This window comes from Peromyscus eremicus, chromosome 13 (assembly GCF_949786415.1).
Source record: "Peromyscus eremicus chromosome 13, PerEre_H2_v1, whole genome shotgun sequence".
NCBI lineage: Eukaryota > Metazoa > Chordata > Mammalia > Rodentia > Cricetidae > Peromyscus > Peromyscus eremicus.
In genome coordinates this window covers 39,106,154-39,122,559 of record NC_081429.1, presented here as the reverse complement: position 1 = coordinate 39,122,559, position 16,406 = coordinate 39,106,154, and the positions used below count along the sequence as shown (strand labels likewise).

Genomic DNA, 16,406 nt, shown 5'->3' with positions numbered 1-16,406 from the left:
GTTTTGTGATCTGACTCATTTTAGCTGCCTGTGTTTAAACCGACACCACGGACTCCCTTTTGTTACCAAGCACATATCCCGTCCAGCTTTCTGGCTGAAAGCAGGGTTGTAATTTATGTGTGGGTTTAATTGGTGACTGACTCCTTGCCTAGAGTTTTGTCTGCTGCTGAACATTACTCCCTTTTATTCTGCTAAAAATGAGTGGCCTAACATGTTTATTTGATTTAAACAGTTAAATTTTTATTGTTGCCTTGTAAGTTTTAAAAATTAAGATACAGTTGTCATTAGGAATATAAATCTGTTCTTACCACTTAAAAATGACTTAACCAGCTGTGGCGCACGCCTTTAATCCCAGCACTCAGGAGGCAGAGCCAGGCAGATCTCTATGAGTTTGAGGCCAGCCTGGTCTACAGAGTGAGATCCAGGACAGGGCACCAAAACTACACAGAGAAACCCTGTCTCAAAGAACCAAAAAAAAAAAAAAAAAAAAAAGACTTTACCACTGATAACTGCAAAATGAGCAATAAATAAACTTCCCATGAGGCATTGAAGCGGTAAGGAGAATTCAATTGGGAGACATCCTGAATGATGCTTGGGCTCAATGAAGTCATTCAGGATGCCTTCAGCATTTGTTATATGTGATATTTGACAGGTGAATGAGTCTGTTGCCTTTTTTTCTCTGTTAGGTAGGAGGAAAAACCCATAGTTATCTTCTTTCATTTGAGTGAAAACGCCTTCGTAGGTCAGAGGTAGTGGGTCAATAGAAGAGACAGAGTATGTTATGGCCCCAGGTGTCTTGGCCCTTGATACCATGCACTGAGAAGGAAGGTAGTCTGTCTTGTAGACTTGGGCTGGTGTTGAATGTTTTCTCTAGAGGGAGGACATATATTCAGATAAAACAAGAAAAGTCTGCTGTTTTCCTCTGATGGAACACTTCTGAGTCTGGGTATCCTTTAAATGTGACATAAATGCGTGATAATATTGAGGCTCATTTCACATATGAACAAGATTCTGTATTGCAATATGTACTAGCTGGTTTTGTGTATCAACTTGACACAAGCTGGAGTCATCACAGGAAGGAGCCTCAGTTGAGGAAATGCCTCCATGAGATCCAGCTGTAAGGCGTTTTCTCATTTAGTGATCAATGGTGGAGGGCCCAGCCCATGGTGGGGTGGGGCCGTCCCTGGGCAGGTGGTCCTGGATTCTATAGGAAAGCAGGCTGAGCAAGCCATGGGGAGCAAGCCAGTAAGCAGCACCCCTCCATGGCCTCTGCATCAGCTTCTGCCTCCAGGATCCTGCCCTGTTTGAGTTCCTGTCCTGACTTCCTTTAGTCAATTCAATGCTGAATTGTAAGCCAAATAAACCCTTTCCTCCCCAATTTGCTTTTTGGTTGTGATGTTTCATTGCAGCAATAGAAGCCCCAACTATGATACTATATTAAGCCCATATACAACCTGAATCAAGAATAGATATTTTTGAAGACTCCCTAAGATAATGAAGGCCCTTCACCGTCTGTAATCTCCTAAAATGGATGGTCCTTTCAATGGCCATTTTTTATATTAGCTACTAATAAGTATTACTGAGTCATTGTCTAATTCTGAACATTTTAGTGCGTTCTAATTGGGTCTGTGACTTCCTGAGTATGAAGACTGTCTCTTAGCTCTGTTACTGCTGGAGAAGCAGAGAAAAGCACCTGGTGATCAGCCATTTCTTTCATACAGCAGGACAGAGGAGCCAAAGCGTTAGCCAGCTAGGAAGGAAAGTTTGTCATTTCTTGATTTTATTTTTTAGAAAGATGGCAGGGAAATGGGACAAGCCCCAGATCTTGTTCACATCTCTCCCTAATATTCAGTATGTAAGGCATTATCAATCCCAGCTGTGCCCTGGTGTTAAATGGTTCATTATAGTCAGTGAACCACAAAATGGTCTAGGTAAAGGGGCAGAATTCAGAATGGGGCCAGATGCACTGGCTTATGACTGCCTGCTTCTAGAAGGGCAGAATGCAGCTCCCTGTATTCACTGGGTTTGTTGGAAGGCTGCTGTGTTTATTTGCCCGAGTTTCTCAGTCCTGTGGAAAGGACAAGGCAGTCAGACAGGTACACATGAAAGACTAGATCTGCATATGTTCACAGGTCCTGAGGACTTCAATCTCAACTAGAAACTGGGTGTTAGACATCTTCATCTTCTTCACCATGCCACCATTGCAGGTGGAGGGTCGGCTTTGATTTTGATATTCGCTTGGTTTGAGTTTGAGTATTTTCTCTAAGCTGCTTGCTCTCACTTTCTCTCTCTCTCTCTCTCTCTCTCTCTCTCTCTCTCTCTCTCTCTCTCTCTCTCTTTCTCTCTCTCTCTCTCTCTGTGTTGGGGGGGTGTATTCTTTCATATTTCAGGATAAAACGGGTAGGGAGGCTGTGGTTTTTGTGAAACACTTCAGTACCTCTCTGCATTGTTTACTCGTAAACTAGCTGCCGTAAGTCTTACCCCCAGTCCTTGGTCTTTTAACATGTGTTTCTTTGTAGTTTCCCCCCTTTGTTTTGTGTGGCATTCTGGGGCAGCACACTATGGTGCTCATGCAGAGGACAACTTGGAGAAATTGACTCTCTCTTTTCATCACTTGGACTCCAGGGATTGAACTCGGCTCACCAGGCTTGGTGGCAAGCACCCTTACCCACTGAGCCATCTCGCTGGCCCTTTTGTAGCTTTTTTGTAAAAGTTTAGACGCGGACATCTTTCTTCTTTATTTCTTCTGTTAATGTCTATGATCCAAGTCCTGGTTTTTATGTTTCTTCTGACTATTTCTTCTTGGTCCCCTGCAGCTCTCATTCCTGCGTCCGTCTTTAAATATTGTCATTCCCAAGGCCTCGGCCTTGGACCCTTTCTTCTTCTGCTCTTTCCCAGGAGTCAAGCTCCACCCTCCTCACACGTACAGGCTCTTGAAACTTCCTCCCTCCAGTTTCTCTGTCTAAGTCTTACTCCTTTGTCTTCCCTTACCCTTGTCCACTCACTCTGGGCATTCCCCACCTCAATTCTTCATATTCACTCTCTCCCCCCTCCCCCCATGTGTGGTGTGTGTGTGTGTGTGTGTGTATACATGTAGATGTGTGTGTGTATACATATGGACATATGGGTGTATATATACCTGTGGATGTGTGTGTTTAAGGCCAGAGGTTAACTTTGGGTTCTCCACTTTTCACCTTATATTCTGAGATAGTGTCTCTCACTGAGTCCAGAACCCACCAGTCTAATTAGGCTACAGTAGCTACCCAGGATGCCCTAGGGTCCTCTATTTACAGGGGTGCTGGGGAACTGAACTCACATCCTTGTGCTCACATGGTAAGTACTCTGACTGAGGCATCTCCCTGGGCTCTGTTGGAAAAAAGCCAACTTCTACTTTTCATTGCTCAGTTAAGAGCCATGTTCACTGATGGTGCCTTCTATAATCACCAAGAATTTGAAAAAATTCAGCCCCATACACAATTTTTCAGATAAGTTAACATTATTTCACAACATTCATAGTCCTCTTCATATTTATACCCCATTATTACTATTACTATTGTTATTATTGCGTATATTACATTACCCAGTAGACGGTACAGTCCTCAAAGGGAAGGTGTCTGCCTTTGACTTAATTGAATCCTAAGGAACATAGCATCACGTCCTGTACACAGTAGTTACACAATAAATACTAAATGGGACAAGCTAATGCAGTCATTGTTAAATGAAGCAAAGAGAAATAGTTAGGTTACAGCTTCCTAAGATTCTTCATTCTCATCTTGGAAGAAACGGAGCTTGGAATATTTGGGATTAGTGTCATTGACCTCTCAAGGGGTTTATTTGTGCCTAGATATATAATACATATAATATATGTAAGATCTTTTTTTTTTTTTTTTTTTTGGTTTTTCGAGACAGGGTTTCTCTGTGTAGATTTGCGCCTTTCCTGGATCTCGCTCTGTAGACCAGGCTGGCCTCGAACTCACAAAGATCCGCCTGCCTCTGCCTCCCAAGTGCTGGGATTAAAGGCGTGTGCCACCACCGCCTGGTGTTATATGTGAGATCTATATAGTATATATAAGATATATAATGCCAGGTGAACTCTATATCGGACTGTCAGTGAAAGGAAGCTGTTGTGAGCTGCGTTAGAAACACCAGGCTTTACCTTTGCACACAGAACAGAGAAAATGCTTTTGTTAGCTTTGAGCTTCTTGTAGATGGTTTTGTCCTGCTGATAATCAGGGTTGTGTTATTTACCTCAGAAAGGCCATCGGACCATGCCGTCTGTCCTTTGCATTGTACTTGGATATTAATTTACTGCTGGAGGACACATTCGGGGAGGTTTCTGAAATTGCATAGGGAAGTGTTTCTTTAATCCTCAAATTTGTCAAATGCTTTATAGTAATGGAGATCATAATCTCTGGGTTGGTAGGAGAGATGGAATGGTTCCTGGGGATATTTTTTTTTCCTGAGAAATGGCTATTTTAGAAAAATGCTTTATTCAGGTTTGTTTTTTTTTTTTTTTTTAAATCCTTTCCACATGCTTTAAGGTCCTCAGGAAATGAGTAGATGGCGTTGATTCAGGTCTTTTGAAAGACACTGAACAATGCTCCGGGTCTCTGATTCACAGTTAGTGGCCTTGAGCCCTCACAGGTGACTCTTAAAAGCAGTTTGCTTTAGTATTGCGCTCTCACATACATTTTAAACAGACTGTTCAAATGAGGTCATGATTTTGGGAAATAGCAGACTTAGAATATCGTGGCCATACCGCATTAAATTGTCAAGCAGCCAGGCAGTGCGTGGTTTCAGGGACGAAGCAGAGTACACCTTGAGGCCATGACATTCATGTTTCATTGGTTTCTGCTTCAGCTTAGGTCCGGGCAGGTTTCTCTTCTCCTCTGCACTTTTCATACTGAAGAATTCCTTTTGTCTTTGTTTGTGAGGCAGCTACAAGTTGCAGCTTGCCTTGAAAATGATACCATTAGCAATGTCTTTCTGCTTTCTGAGGCATGTACATGTTGCCTGCTAACAGCTATTGCTCATTAAGTGTCCAGAGCTAGTGCAGTGCTGAGAAGCCCGGGAAATATCCAGGTCCAGGAAGGGCACAGAGATAGTAATGATTGCTCATTCTGATGATGAATGTGGCCTGCTCTTCCCTAATGTGATCTGGGATTGGTACCAGGTAGGTTGTCCCTAGCTCATTACTTTTCATTGCCTGGTACTGTTTGAGTTACTCTGAGTCTCAGAGTTAGGGGAAGAACTGGAGGATAAATTCCCTGTGAATATATTATGAAAGGTAGTTTTGAATTGTCCAAAATAAAAAAAAAACCCAACAAGCAAAAACACAAAACAAAACATCCTACTACAACCTAGTGTTTGACACCCCAGAACGAATACTTAGCTGTAATCCTAAGCACTCTAGAAATTTAATTTTATTTCTTGACAAATAACAAGTATTGCCAGATTTCTTTCTTCAAAAGATTTATTATTTTTAATTATGTATATGTATGTGTCTGTGTGCGAGTACGTGCATGTGAGTGCAGTGCCCACAGCAGCCAGAAGAGGGCATCAGCCTTCCCTGGATCTAGAGTTACAGACTGTTGTGAACTACCCTATGTGGGTGTTGAGAACAGAATTCTGGGAGAGCAGTATGGGGGCCATTCTGCTAATTCATTCTCTCTCTCTCTCTCCCTCCCTCCCTCCCTCCCTCCCCCCTTCTCTCTCTCTCTCTCGGTCTCTCTCTCCTCTCGGTCTCTCTCCTTGGTTTTTCAAGACAGAGTTTCTTTGTGTAGCCTTGGCTGTCCTGGAACTCACTTTGTAGACCAGGCTGGCCTCAAACTCACATAAATCCACCAGCTTCTTCCTCCTGAATGCTGGGACTAAAGGCGTGCGCAGCACCAAAGTTCTTAAATATAGACTTCTGAGGTAGAATATTGCATCTTATCCCTCCTCACAGAAACTTGGCTGTATGCATCCAGATTCCGAGTCCCTTGAACACGAGGTCACCCTTACAGTTGTGCACCAAGAACTGTGCTGTGTTCTCACTAGCATCCCTCACATCTAAGAGAATACGTTTATTGTCTTACGTTCTAGCGAGTCTCCAGCTAATAAGTCGCATCGAGCAGTTTTTGGATACCAATGAGACACTGTATTTTATGAAGAGTATGGAGTGCATCAAAGCTTTCCGGGAGGAGGCCATTCAGGTAACCGTAATCACCCATCTTCTGCCCCGACAGCAAGGGCAGAGGCAAGCAGCACCCCAAAATAAGCCTGGGTTTCGGGAGCGCCGTCCTCACTGTGAACAGTACAGTGTGCCAAGAGGCGTGACTAAATTCACTGCAGCTCTCGTTATCATCACTCAGGAGGAATGGAGGCAGTTGGGGGCGGGGCGCAGATTCATCCCTCAGAGTTAGCTAAGCTTTTTGTGATACCAGTGTCCAGGCTTCATGCTCCTACTTAGCAAACTGAGGAAAGTCCCATTGTAACCTCTGGTAGCCCTGTCATTATAAAGGATAAGCCAACTCTTTTAGGACAATTGTTAGGAAATACATATTAGTGTGATTGTTGAGGGGGGTCTTACAAAGACGAGTAGGTGTATGAGTACCAGAAGAAACAAAGAACCCGATAGACAATAATAATTTCCCAGTGTTTTAAGTGGATTTTCTTCGTTTCATTAGGAACTTTTAGAAAATGCTTATGCTGAGTGGTGGTGGCTCACGCCTTTAGTCCCAGCATTTAGGAGGCAGAGGGAGATGGATCTCCAAACTGGAGGTCAGCCTGCTCTACATAGCAAGTTCCAGGACAGCTAGGGCTACACAGAGAAACCCTGTCTCAACAACAACAACAACAAAAAAAAAAAAAAAAAAAAAAAAGAAAGAAAGAAAGAAAGAAAGGAAGAAAGAAAATGCTTATAAACCTCTTCCAGATAATTTATGGGTCTTTATTCCTCTAAGCAAGAAGTGAGCCAACTTGAAATAGAAAGTGTATTTTTAAAGTAGACATAGTCGTAGAGTGTGTTTCTTTGTGGGTGCTGATTAAATATTTGCTGAATGAACAAATTAATACTTGAATAATGTAGGTTCATACAAAGAATGACAAGAAAATGAGAAAATGTCATCAGAAGTAGATGATCCAAAAACCCTAGAAATTAAAAACAACAACAACAACAATTTGGAAAAGTAGAAGCCAGAGAAGACTAAGGATGCCTCAGAGGAGTGGGGAAAGAATCAGCTAAATGGGGAGAAGTAAGATGTGTTGCTTTTCAACCCCCTCACCCAGGCTTCATGGAACTTCCGACTTCAGTACTTATTGCCACCACAGCTCCGGAAGAATGTCGCCAGCAGTGTGGGCCTTAGAGAAGAGAGCTAGACTCTGGCTGTGCCGCCTCGAGGGCGCTGTACTGCCTCGAGGGCACCCAGTCTTGTCTGATCTCGCAAGCTAAGCGGGATCAGTGCCGGTTAGGACTTGGGTGCTGGTTAGGACTTGGGTGGACCGTCTGTCTCTGTAACCTGGTGTGGATGAGGCCCCATGTCCACCTGCATCACCACAGCAGAGGTGGGAGCAAGATGGAAGAGGAGCAGGAGAGACTGGGGACGGATCGGTCCAGCTCATGCAGACCTGCTTTAAGCAGGAAAATTAGGTTTTTAAGGAACCTGAAATTCATATAAAGAAACAAAGTATCAAGTGGCTCTTTGCTCCTTCGGCCCTCTTAAATTTCCTGATGTATAATGGATGTGTTTTCCTTTTCTCCCTTTCTCAGTAGTCTCCTGACTACTGACATGGTCTCAGTTGTCCATACTGGCTTAAACAGCTCACAGTACAGCTGAGGCTGGCCTTGAACTTCTCACTACGTTGCCTCCATTTCCCCAGTGCTAAGATTATAGGCATGTTCCAAGGAGTGAAGATGAGTATGTTTTTTAATTTAAAAAATATATGTATTAGATATGACATATATAATATATATATATTAGATATGACATCCAGAAATATTTATAATTGAAATAATATGATGAAATTTACTTTAAAATTACTCCCAGAGCTGTGTGAGATAGGGGTGTAAACAAAACGAGATTGGTTGGGTTGCTGCTGGAGTACTGTAGGTAACTCAGTGGGAGAGTACTGGACCAGTGTGCACGAGGTTCTGTGTTCAGTCTCTGGTAATCACGAGAAGAAACACAGATTGGATAAATTGTCAGTTCTTGACGTCAGGTGGTCAGCGTATTGAGCTGCATGAGCATTTATAAAGTGCTGTTTTGTTTGAAGTTGTCTGCACTGGAAGTTAAAAACAAAGTTCTAAGCTGCCAGAATCTGTGTGGCTCCGAGCAGCTCTGTGCCTTCCAGGGATACCTGTCTTTCTGGTTCACAAAGACCAGAGCAGTCTGAGTTGCTAGTTTCCGGTTACCGAAGTGCATTTTGTTTCTGATGGATTCGAGTCCAGAGCATTGGTCTGGAGCTGAGCTTGACTTCGTGTTTGCCCTGACTTGCCTCTTCTCCCCTTGCCCACTCCAGTTTTCAGAAGAGCTGCGCTTCAACAGTTTCCTGGAAGCCCTCCGAGAGAAAGTGGAAATTAAACAATTAAATCATTTCTGGGAAATTGTTGTTCAGGGTAAGGTGGTGGTGTTTTCTTCAAATATTTATGCTACTTAAAAATATACATGAAACTTTCCTTTTTACGTTTTCATTTTCATGGGTGGTGTACCTGTATGTGCATTTGCAGGGTTTTTTTTTTCTTTTTTTAAAATTATTATTAAGAGATTTTCTATTCATTTTACATACCAACCACAGATTCCCTTGTCCTTTCTCCTCCCACCCACCCCCAGCTTTCCTCCCCAACCCATCCCCCCATTCCCACCTCCTCCAAGGCAGAGTCTCCCATGGGGAGTCAGCAGGGCCTGGCATATTCAGCTGAGGCAGGTCCAAGCCCCTCCTTCCTGCACCAAGGCTGTGCAAGGTGTCCCACCATAGACACTGGGCTCCCAAAAGCTGGCTCATGCACCAGGGATGGATCCCAATCCTATTGCCTGGGGGCCCCCTAAACAGTTCAAGCTAAACAACTGTCTCGCCTATCCAGAGGGCCTCATCCAGTCCCATGGGGGCTCCTCAGCTATTGGTCTACAGTTCATGCGTTTCCACTAGTTTGGTTGGTTGTCTCTGTACTTTTTCCCATCATGGTCTCAATGTCCCTTGCTCATAGAATCCCTCCTCTCTCTCATCAGTTGGACTCCTGGAGCTCAGCCTGGCACCTGGCTGTGGATCTCTGCATCTGCTTCTGTCAGTCACTGGATGAGGCCTCTATAATGACAGTTAGGGTATTCACCAATCTGATCAGCAGAGTAGGCTAGTTCAGGCACCCTCTCGACTATTGCCAGTAGTCTATGGTGGAGTCATTCCTGTGGATTCCTGGGAACTTCCCTAGCACTCTGTTTCTCCCTATTCCCATGGTGCCTTCATTTATCATGGTATCTCTTTCCTTGCTCTCCCACTCTGTCCCTGTTCCAGCTCAAACCTCCCATTCCCCTATGTTTTCATCCCCTATCCCTTGCCTTCCATTACCCCTTGTAGATCTCATCCATTTCTCCTGCACTGTGCGATTCATGTGTCCTTCCTGGGGTTTGTATGCATGGGGCATATTTTGCTTGAGTGTGCGCGTGTGCGTGTGCGTGTGCGTGTGCGTGTGCGTGTGTGTGTGTGTGTGTGTGTGTGTGTGTACGTGTGCACACACATGGGGAATCCCATGGTTGATGTAGAGAAGCATCTCCACTGTTCTTCACCTTACTTTTTAGATGGAGTTACTCTGATCACCAAGGATGAAGGCCCTAGAAGCTCTGTCACAACTGAGGAAGCCACAAAGGTATTGAAAGCTCCTTCCCTTGCTGTCTGTAGATGAGTTACACCGTGAGGAAGCTGCTAACACTATTCCTCACCAGCCACCCCAGCTGCTCAGCTGCAGCATCAGAAAGAGACGTTCAGTCCATGCCTTTTCCCATGGTTGTTTCTAGAATCCCTGTGGTCCCAGTTTTAGTAGCTGCAGAATTGTTGAACTCCAGTGTGTCTCCTGCTTAGCCCAGGTCCTGGTGAAGGCTGTGGAGTACGACTCTCCAACCCTTCTCTTCCCCACCTTAAATCCCCCCCCCCCCCCGTCCCATCCCGTTCCCCCCCCCCCCCCCAGTCAGGGTTTCTCTGTGTAGTTTTGGTGCCTGTCCTGGATCTCACTCTGCAGACCAGGCTGGCCTTGAACTCACAGAGATCTGCCTGGCTCTGCCTCCAGAGTGCTGGGATTAAAGGCATGCAGCCCCACCTTAAATTTTTTTAAATTACATTTTAAATTTATTTGGTGTGTGTGTGGTGGAGTGGGCTGCATGCCATGGCGCATGACTTGTGGCACATGGCGCACGTGTGGATGTTAGATACAACTTCAGGAATCAGTTCTCTCCTCCCACCAGGTGGGTTCCAGGCTTGAAGTCAGGCCGTCAGACTTGATGGCAGACACACTTGCCCACTGGGCCATCTAGCCGCGCCTTCCCCATCTCCTTAAAAACACTGGTTAAACAGCAGGACTGGGGACATAGCTCAGTGGTAGAATAATGGCTAAAACAGCATGCACGAGGTACTGGGTCTGTCCCCCAGCACTAAACACGAAACTAAGATAGGAACCACTCCAGAGGTTCTGCTGGTTCAGACAGGTCTCAGCAGTGGTGTGTTTGAGGTTTTAAAGCTTTTTTTTGTGACTATAATGTCGAACTGGTAGAGAAACGCTAGTCTAGCATTGGGAATAGCCAGGTGTTTTCGTGAAAGACCTCCACGTAGACAGAAACCATGAGCTTTTGATTGGCACATTTGTTAGGCTAAGGCCTCCTTGTTTGATGTATTGAATATTAAATCCGACTCATCTGTCAGTCAAATATATGTAGCTATTTAGTGAAGTAATTCTTCTTTGTACCTCAAGGTTGTAATGAAATTTGTATGAAATTCAATTGAACAGCTCAGAGTCCATAGTTTATAACCTTCTGCGTCAGTCCCAGTCACTGGCTGACCTCGTCCCACCAGGACAGTACCTGGCAGCCGGCGGTTGACTCAGCTGCTGTGTGCCAGTCCCTGGGCTTGGATGATGATGGTGCCTTGCCCCCTGGGAGCTCAGATGGTCAGTTCCGGGAGCACAGGGCTGGCATGAGACCGGACATAAGCACGGGTGTAAAGGAGAGCTCGGCCTGGGGCTGGGAAGGGAATGGCCGGGACAAGAGTGGGAACATTTACTGTTTGTCTGACTTCAGGTCACATGGAAAATGCCATGAACTTGCAACTCAGAAAAGAAATTAGACACGCACATTAGAGAATTACTTGGGCAAGAAGTTAGCCAGCAAGAATCAAGAATTTTTACTAAGTATTTTGATTTTCAAAGTTTTTTTTCTTGTTTATTTTTTATTTGATTTTTTTTTTTTCTTGAGACAGGGTCTATACCTAGGCTGGCTTTGATCTCCCTGTATAGCTAAGGAAGACCTTGAACTTAAAAACAAAACCTTTGTGTGTATTAATGTGAGTGCAGGCACACTCATGCTATGACATGGGTGTGACAGAGGACAACCTTGGGTGTCACCCTTGCCTCCCACCTTGTTTGAGGGAGGACCTCTTCTTGCCACGGCCTGTGACAGTGTAGCTGACCACAAGTGTCTGGGGCTTCGGCTGTTTCTACTTCCCATCTTACTGTAGGTACACTGGGATTACAGATGTGCACCGCAGTCTCCAGTGTACAAATGCACACTGGGATTACAGATGTGCACCACAGTCTCCAGTGTTCACATGGACACTAGATTACAGATGTGCACCGCAGTCTCCAGTGTTCAAATGGACACTAGATTACAGATGTGCACTGCAGTCTCCAGTGTTCAAATGGACACTGGGATTACAGATGTGCACCACAGACTCCAGCATCATATGGACACTAGATTACAGATGTGAACTGCAGTCTCCAGCACTCATGTGGACACTAGATTACAGATGTACACCGTAGTCTCCAGCACTCATGTGGACACTAGATTACAGATGTGCACCAGTCTCCAGCACTCACGTGGACACTAGATTACAGATGTGCACCAGTCTCCAGAATTCACATGAACACTAGATTACAGATGTGCACTGCAGTCTCCAGCATTCACATGAACACTAGATTACAGATGTGCACCAGTCTCCAGCACTCACGTGGACACTAGATTACAGATGTGCACCAGTCTCCAGCATCACATGGACACTAGATTACAGATGTGCACCAGTCTCCAGCATCACATGGACACTAGATTACAGATGTGCACCACAGTCTCCAGCGCTCACATGGACACTAGATTACAAATGTACACTGCAGTTTCCAGCATCACATGGACACTAGATTACAGATGTGCACCGCAGTCTCCAGCACTCACGTGGACACTAAATTACAGATGTACACCATAGTCTCCGGTGTTCACATGGGTTCTTAGGATCCAAGCTCAGGTCTTCATTTGTGCGGCAAATACTTTACTCCCTGGGCATCTCCTCAGTATGGCCTTGAATTCTGATCTTGCTGCCTCCATCTCTGAACTGCTGAGATTACATCATCACACCAGTGCATGTAATGCTGGGAATTGAACCCAGGGCATTTGCTTGCAAAGGAAGCATTCCAGCCATGCCCCCCAACCCCACCTCACACTCTGCAAAAGTTTTTGTTAAAGAACAGGTATGGGCCTACCCTTGAGAAGTAAGTGCTTAGAAGAATGCTCTGTGGTACTGATTATCGTCGGAGTGCTCTACAAATGCCTGTAGCCACTTCAGCCACAGTCAGTACTGAGTGTCATGGGCTTGAGAATGTCACTCAAATGTTTGGTTTTATTTCTACTTGTCACTTTGTATAATGCTGTAACATTTCTCCCTTAAACCAAACAGTGTCAATCAAGGGTCTTCAAAGAAACACACACACACACACACACACACACACACACACACACACACACACACAGAGGGAGGGGGAGGGGGAGGGAGAGGGAGAGGGAGAGATTGTATCTGTTTAACCCAGACCTTTAAAGAAAAGGAAATTCCAGATTTTTTCTGTGTTTAAGCTTGCCTTAAAGTTAGACTAGAGAATAAAAAAGTGACCTGTAGTGGGAAAATGCCAATCATCGTATTATATTATCTACAATGTGATCTTCTTATAGAAGGAAGAGTACTCTATTTTCAGGTTGTCTGCCTCCACTTGCAGGCACACACAAGCTGATTGTGGGTACAGGCTTTTACCCCAAGTGGAGCGATGGAGGACCTCAAGTTAGACACTGGTAAAGACAGATACTTTGATTGCCTTCATCCTCCTTGATGATGGGTGCTGGCTGCCACTGACCCATGACCTTATAAAGTTTAAAGATACCAGAGGGTAACCCTTCAAAATCAAAAGTTCTCTCAAGATGGCATCCTCAATGAAAAAAATAAAATCTCTTGTCAGTTTCTGTTCCCAGCAGATGCTCAGACTCATCTGGACAAATCCATGCAGGTTATAAGGAGGATGGATGCTTTGGGTCCTGCCTCTCATCACTGTTACTAGTCTGTTGTCCAGCACACAGTAGACTGGCTGATTGGAGATCAGGCAGGGTTCCTGTGTCACCGTCTTTGAAGAATTCCTCCAGGGAATTCTTGTGTTTGTGAACACGACCTGCTGTGTTGTTCAAGGCCTTCGCCTGATTGCATGAGGTTTACTAACATTATCAAGGGTGTTCTTAAAGTCAGCTTTTATAAATGTGTATCTTACCTACAACACAGTCACAGTAACATCCAGATGGCACTTGATGGAACAGCTGGCCTTCAGGCCTAGAGAAGTTGGAGTAAAGCTATGCCAGTTAGCTCTTGCTAGATACAGCAAGTCCATGTATAATTTAATTTTAGTCATTATGCATTATGAAAAATCTGTCATCTAGGTGAGATTGACTACATATACTAGTTTTTACAGGAAGTAGGAAATGCTGATCTTCAAAAGGTAGGCTTTCTTCCCCACAGCACGTCTTAGCCAAAAATATCACACCTCAGTGAATACAGAGTTAGTGAGGGAAGGCATCTAACAAGAGAGAATACCTTCAGATTGTGTGAGACTCACTCTGTATTGTACGTGTGAGATCTTCTTTCACATTAAAGAGCACTGAGCCTGTGCATTGGGAGTTTTAATGTCTGAGAATTAAGCTTTTAGAGAGAAAGTTCAGCTAATTGCTAGGAATAAGGTGGAGTCCTTAGACGATTCTAACTTTACCAGGACCGACTCCAGGTGTAGTGTAAGACAGCTAGGGGGATGTCGCCATCTTTAGTAGAGGTAGCACAGTGGGTAACAGGTGGGAGAAGCTCTGCTCCTGTCACTGGGTACCTGGTGCCACCTTGCTTGGTGGACAGTGTTTCTCTACCAGCAAAATGCCACTTTATGGCAGATGAGAACCAGGAAATGCAGCTGAATGCTTGGAGTACCAGTTCTGTGAGACACACTTTGGTATGTATTGTCTTATAGCCTCATAGCCTCTGCAAAAGTGTGTTGCACATCAACCTTGTAGACTCTCTTTTGCATCTAGAAAACATAATTTTCTTTCTTTCTTTTCTTTTATATTTTCAATGCTTCTACCTATTTATCTGTTTATCTATCTCTATCTATCTATCTATCTATCTATCTATCTATCTATCTATCTATCTATCTTGGTTTTTCAAGTCAAGACAGAGCTTCACTGTTTAGCCCTGGCTGTCCTGGAACTCACTCTGTAGACCAAGCTGACATCAAATTCAAAGACCTGCCTGCTTCTGCCTCCCAAGTGCTGGTATTAAAGGCAAGGCATACACCACAACCACCTGGCCCAATTTAACATATTGTGTGTGTGTGTGTGTGTGTGTGTGTGTGTGTGTGTGTGTGTGTACATGTGCCTGTGTATGCAGGGAGGCCAGAGGAGGATATCAGCTGTCCTGCTCTGTCATTCTCCACCATATTCTTTTGAGGCAGGGGACTGTCATAATTTTGCTGTGATAAAATACCCTAACAGAAAGTAACTTAGGAGAGAAAAGGTTTATTTCGCTTACAGTCCACCATTGTAGGAAAGTCAAGGCAGGTACCTAAAGCAACAGTCATAACCAGTGAAGAGCAGAGAGAGAATGAATGGATACATGCTTAATACACTTACCCAGCCTTCTCTGTTCTTACACAGTCCATGTTCCCAAACCAAGGAACGATGCTGCTCACTTTCAGGCTGGGTTTTCCCATGTCCATAAAGGCAGGCAGGACAGATTTGCCCACAGACATGCCCACAGGCCAACCTGATCTAGACGGTCCGTTACTGATATGATTTTCCCAGGCAGTTGTAGGTTGTGTTGGGTTGACAATAAAAACTACTCATCACAGGCTCCCTCCTGTCTACCTCTGACATCTCTGGGGTTACAGGTACATGTAGCCACTCCTGGCTCTCATTGTGTTTTGTTTTTTGTTTCTGTTAGTTTTTTCAAGATAGGGTTTCTCTATGTAGTTTTGGTGCCTGTCCTGGATCTTGCTCTGTAGACCAGGCTGGCCTCGAACTCACAGAGATCCGCCTGGCTCTGCCTCCTGAGTGCTGGGATTAAAGGCGTGCGCCACCACCGCCCAGCGCTTTCATTGTTTTTAATTAATTGTTTTCATACAGTATATTTGATCATGTTCTTTCTTCTTCCCCAACTCCTCAGATCTTCCCTACCTCTCTACCCACCCAACTTCATGTTCTGTCCCTCTTCCTCCCCCCCCAAAAAGATAATAAAACTGAAAAAAGAAACAATAAGACAAAAGAAAGGAAGAAGAAAAGAAGAAAGAAAGAAAAAGTGGAGTTTGTTTTAAGTTGGCCAACTGCTCCTGGGCTCGGGCCTGACCTGGAGTGTGGCTGATGCACCCAGTGGCACTCCGTTGGAGAAAACTTTCCCAACAGGCCTCAGTTGCAAATAGCTTCTTGGTTAGGGCGGGACTTTGTGTCCACTTCTCCTCCTCAGTGCTGGGATTTTATCTGGCTTGAACCTATGCAGGTCGGTGCGGTGCGTGTTGTAACAGTCTCTGTGAATTCATATGTATTTCAGTCCTGCTGTGTCTGGAAGACACTGTTTCCTTGGTGTCATGCACCACCCCTGGCTCTTACAATCTTCCTGCTTCCTCTTCCCTGAGCCTGGAGGGGTGGGTGTGTTCCAGACATTTAGGACTGAGTACTTCAGACTCCAGCTGCACATTGTAGGTCTGGGGCCGGTTCTCCTCTACTGCAGGAAGAAGCATGTTTGATGAGGGTTGACTCGTGTGCTGATCTGTGGGTGTAGCAGTGTTCCATTAGGGGTCATTCTATTTCTGTGTCCCTTTAGCAGAATAGTAGTTGATTTCCCCCTAGGCTTCAGATTTTCTTCTGGCTTCAGATTCTCGGCCACTT

The 16,406-nt window shown here is 44.7% G+C and overlaps 1 protein-coding gene across 1 annotated transcript in view; it reads left to right on the top strand.

The window, feature by feature from the left end:
• Window positions 1–16,406, top strand: part of Xrcc5 (X-ray repair cross complementing 5) — a 49,094-nt gene that overhangs the window by 24,206 nt on the left and 8,482 nt on the right. Inside the window, exons 4-6 of the mRNA XM_059278116.1 lie at window positions 6,085–6,194; window positions 8,500–8,596; window positions 9,774–9,841. Of these exons, the coding sequence (XP_059134099.1) occupies window positions 6,085–6,194; window positions 8,500–8,596; window positions 9,774–9,841 (275 nt within the window). The remainder of the gene's footprint in view (window positions 1–6,084; window positions 6,195–8,499; window positions 8,597–9,773; window positions 9,842–16,406) is intronic.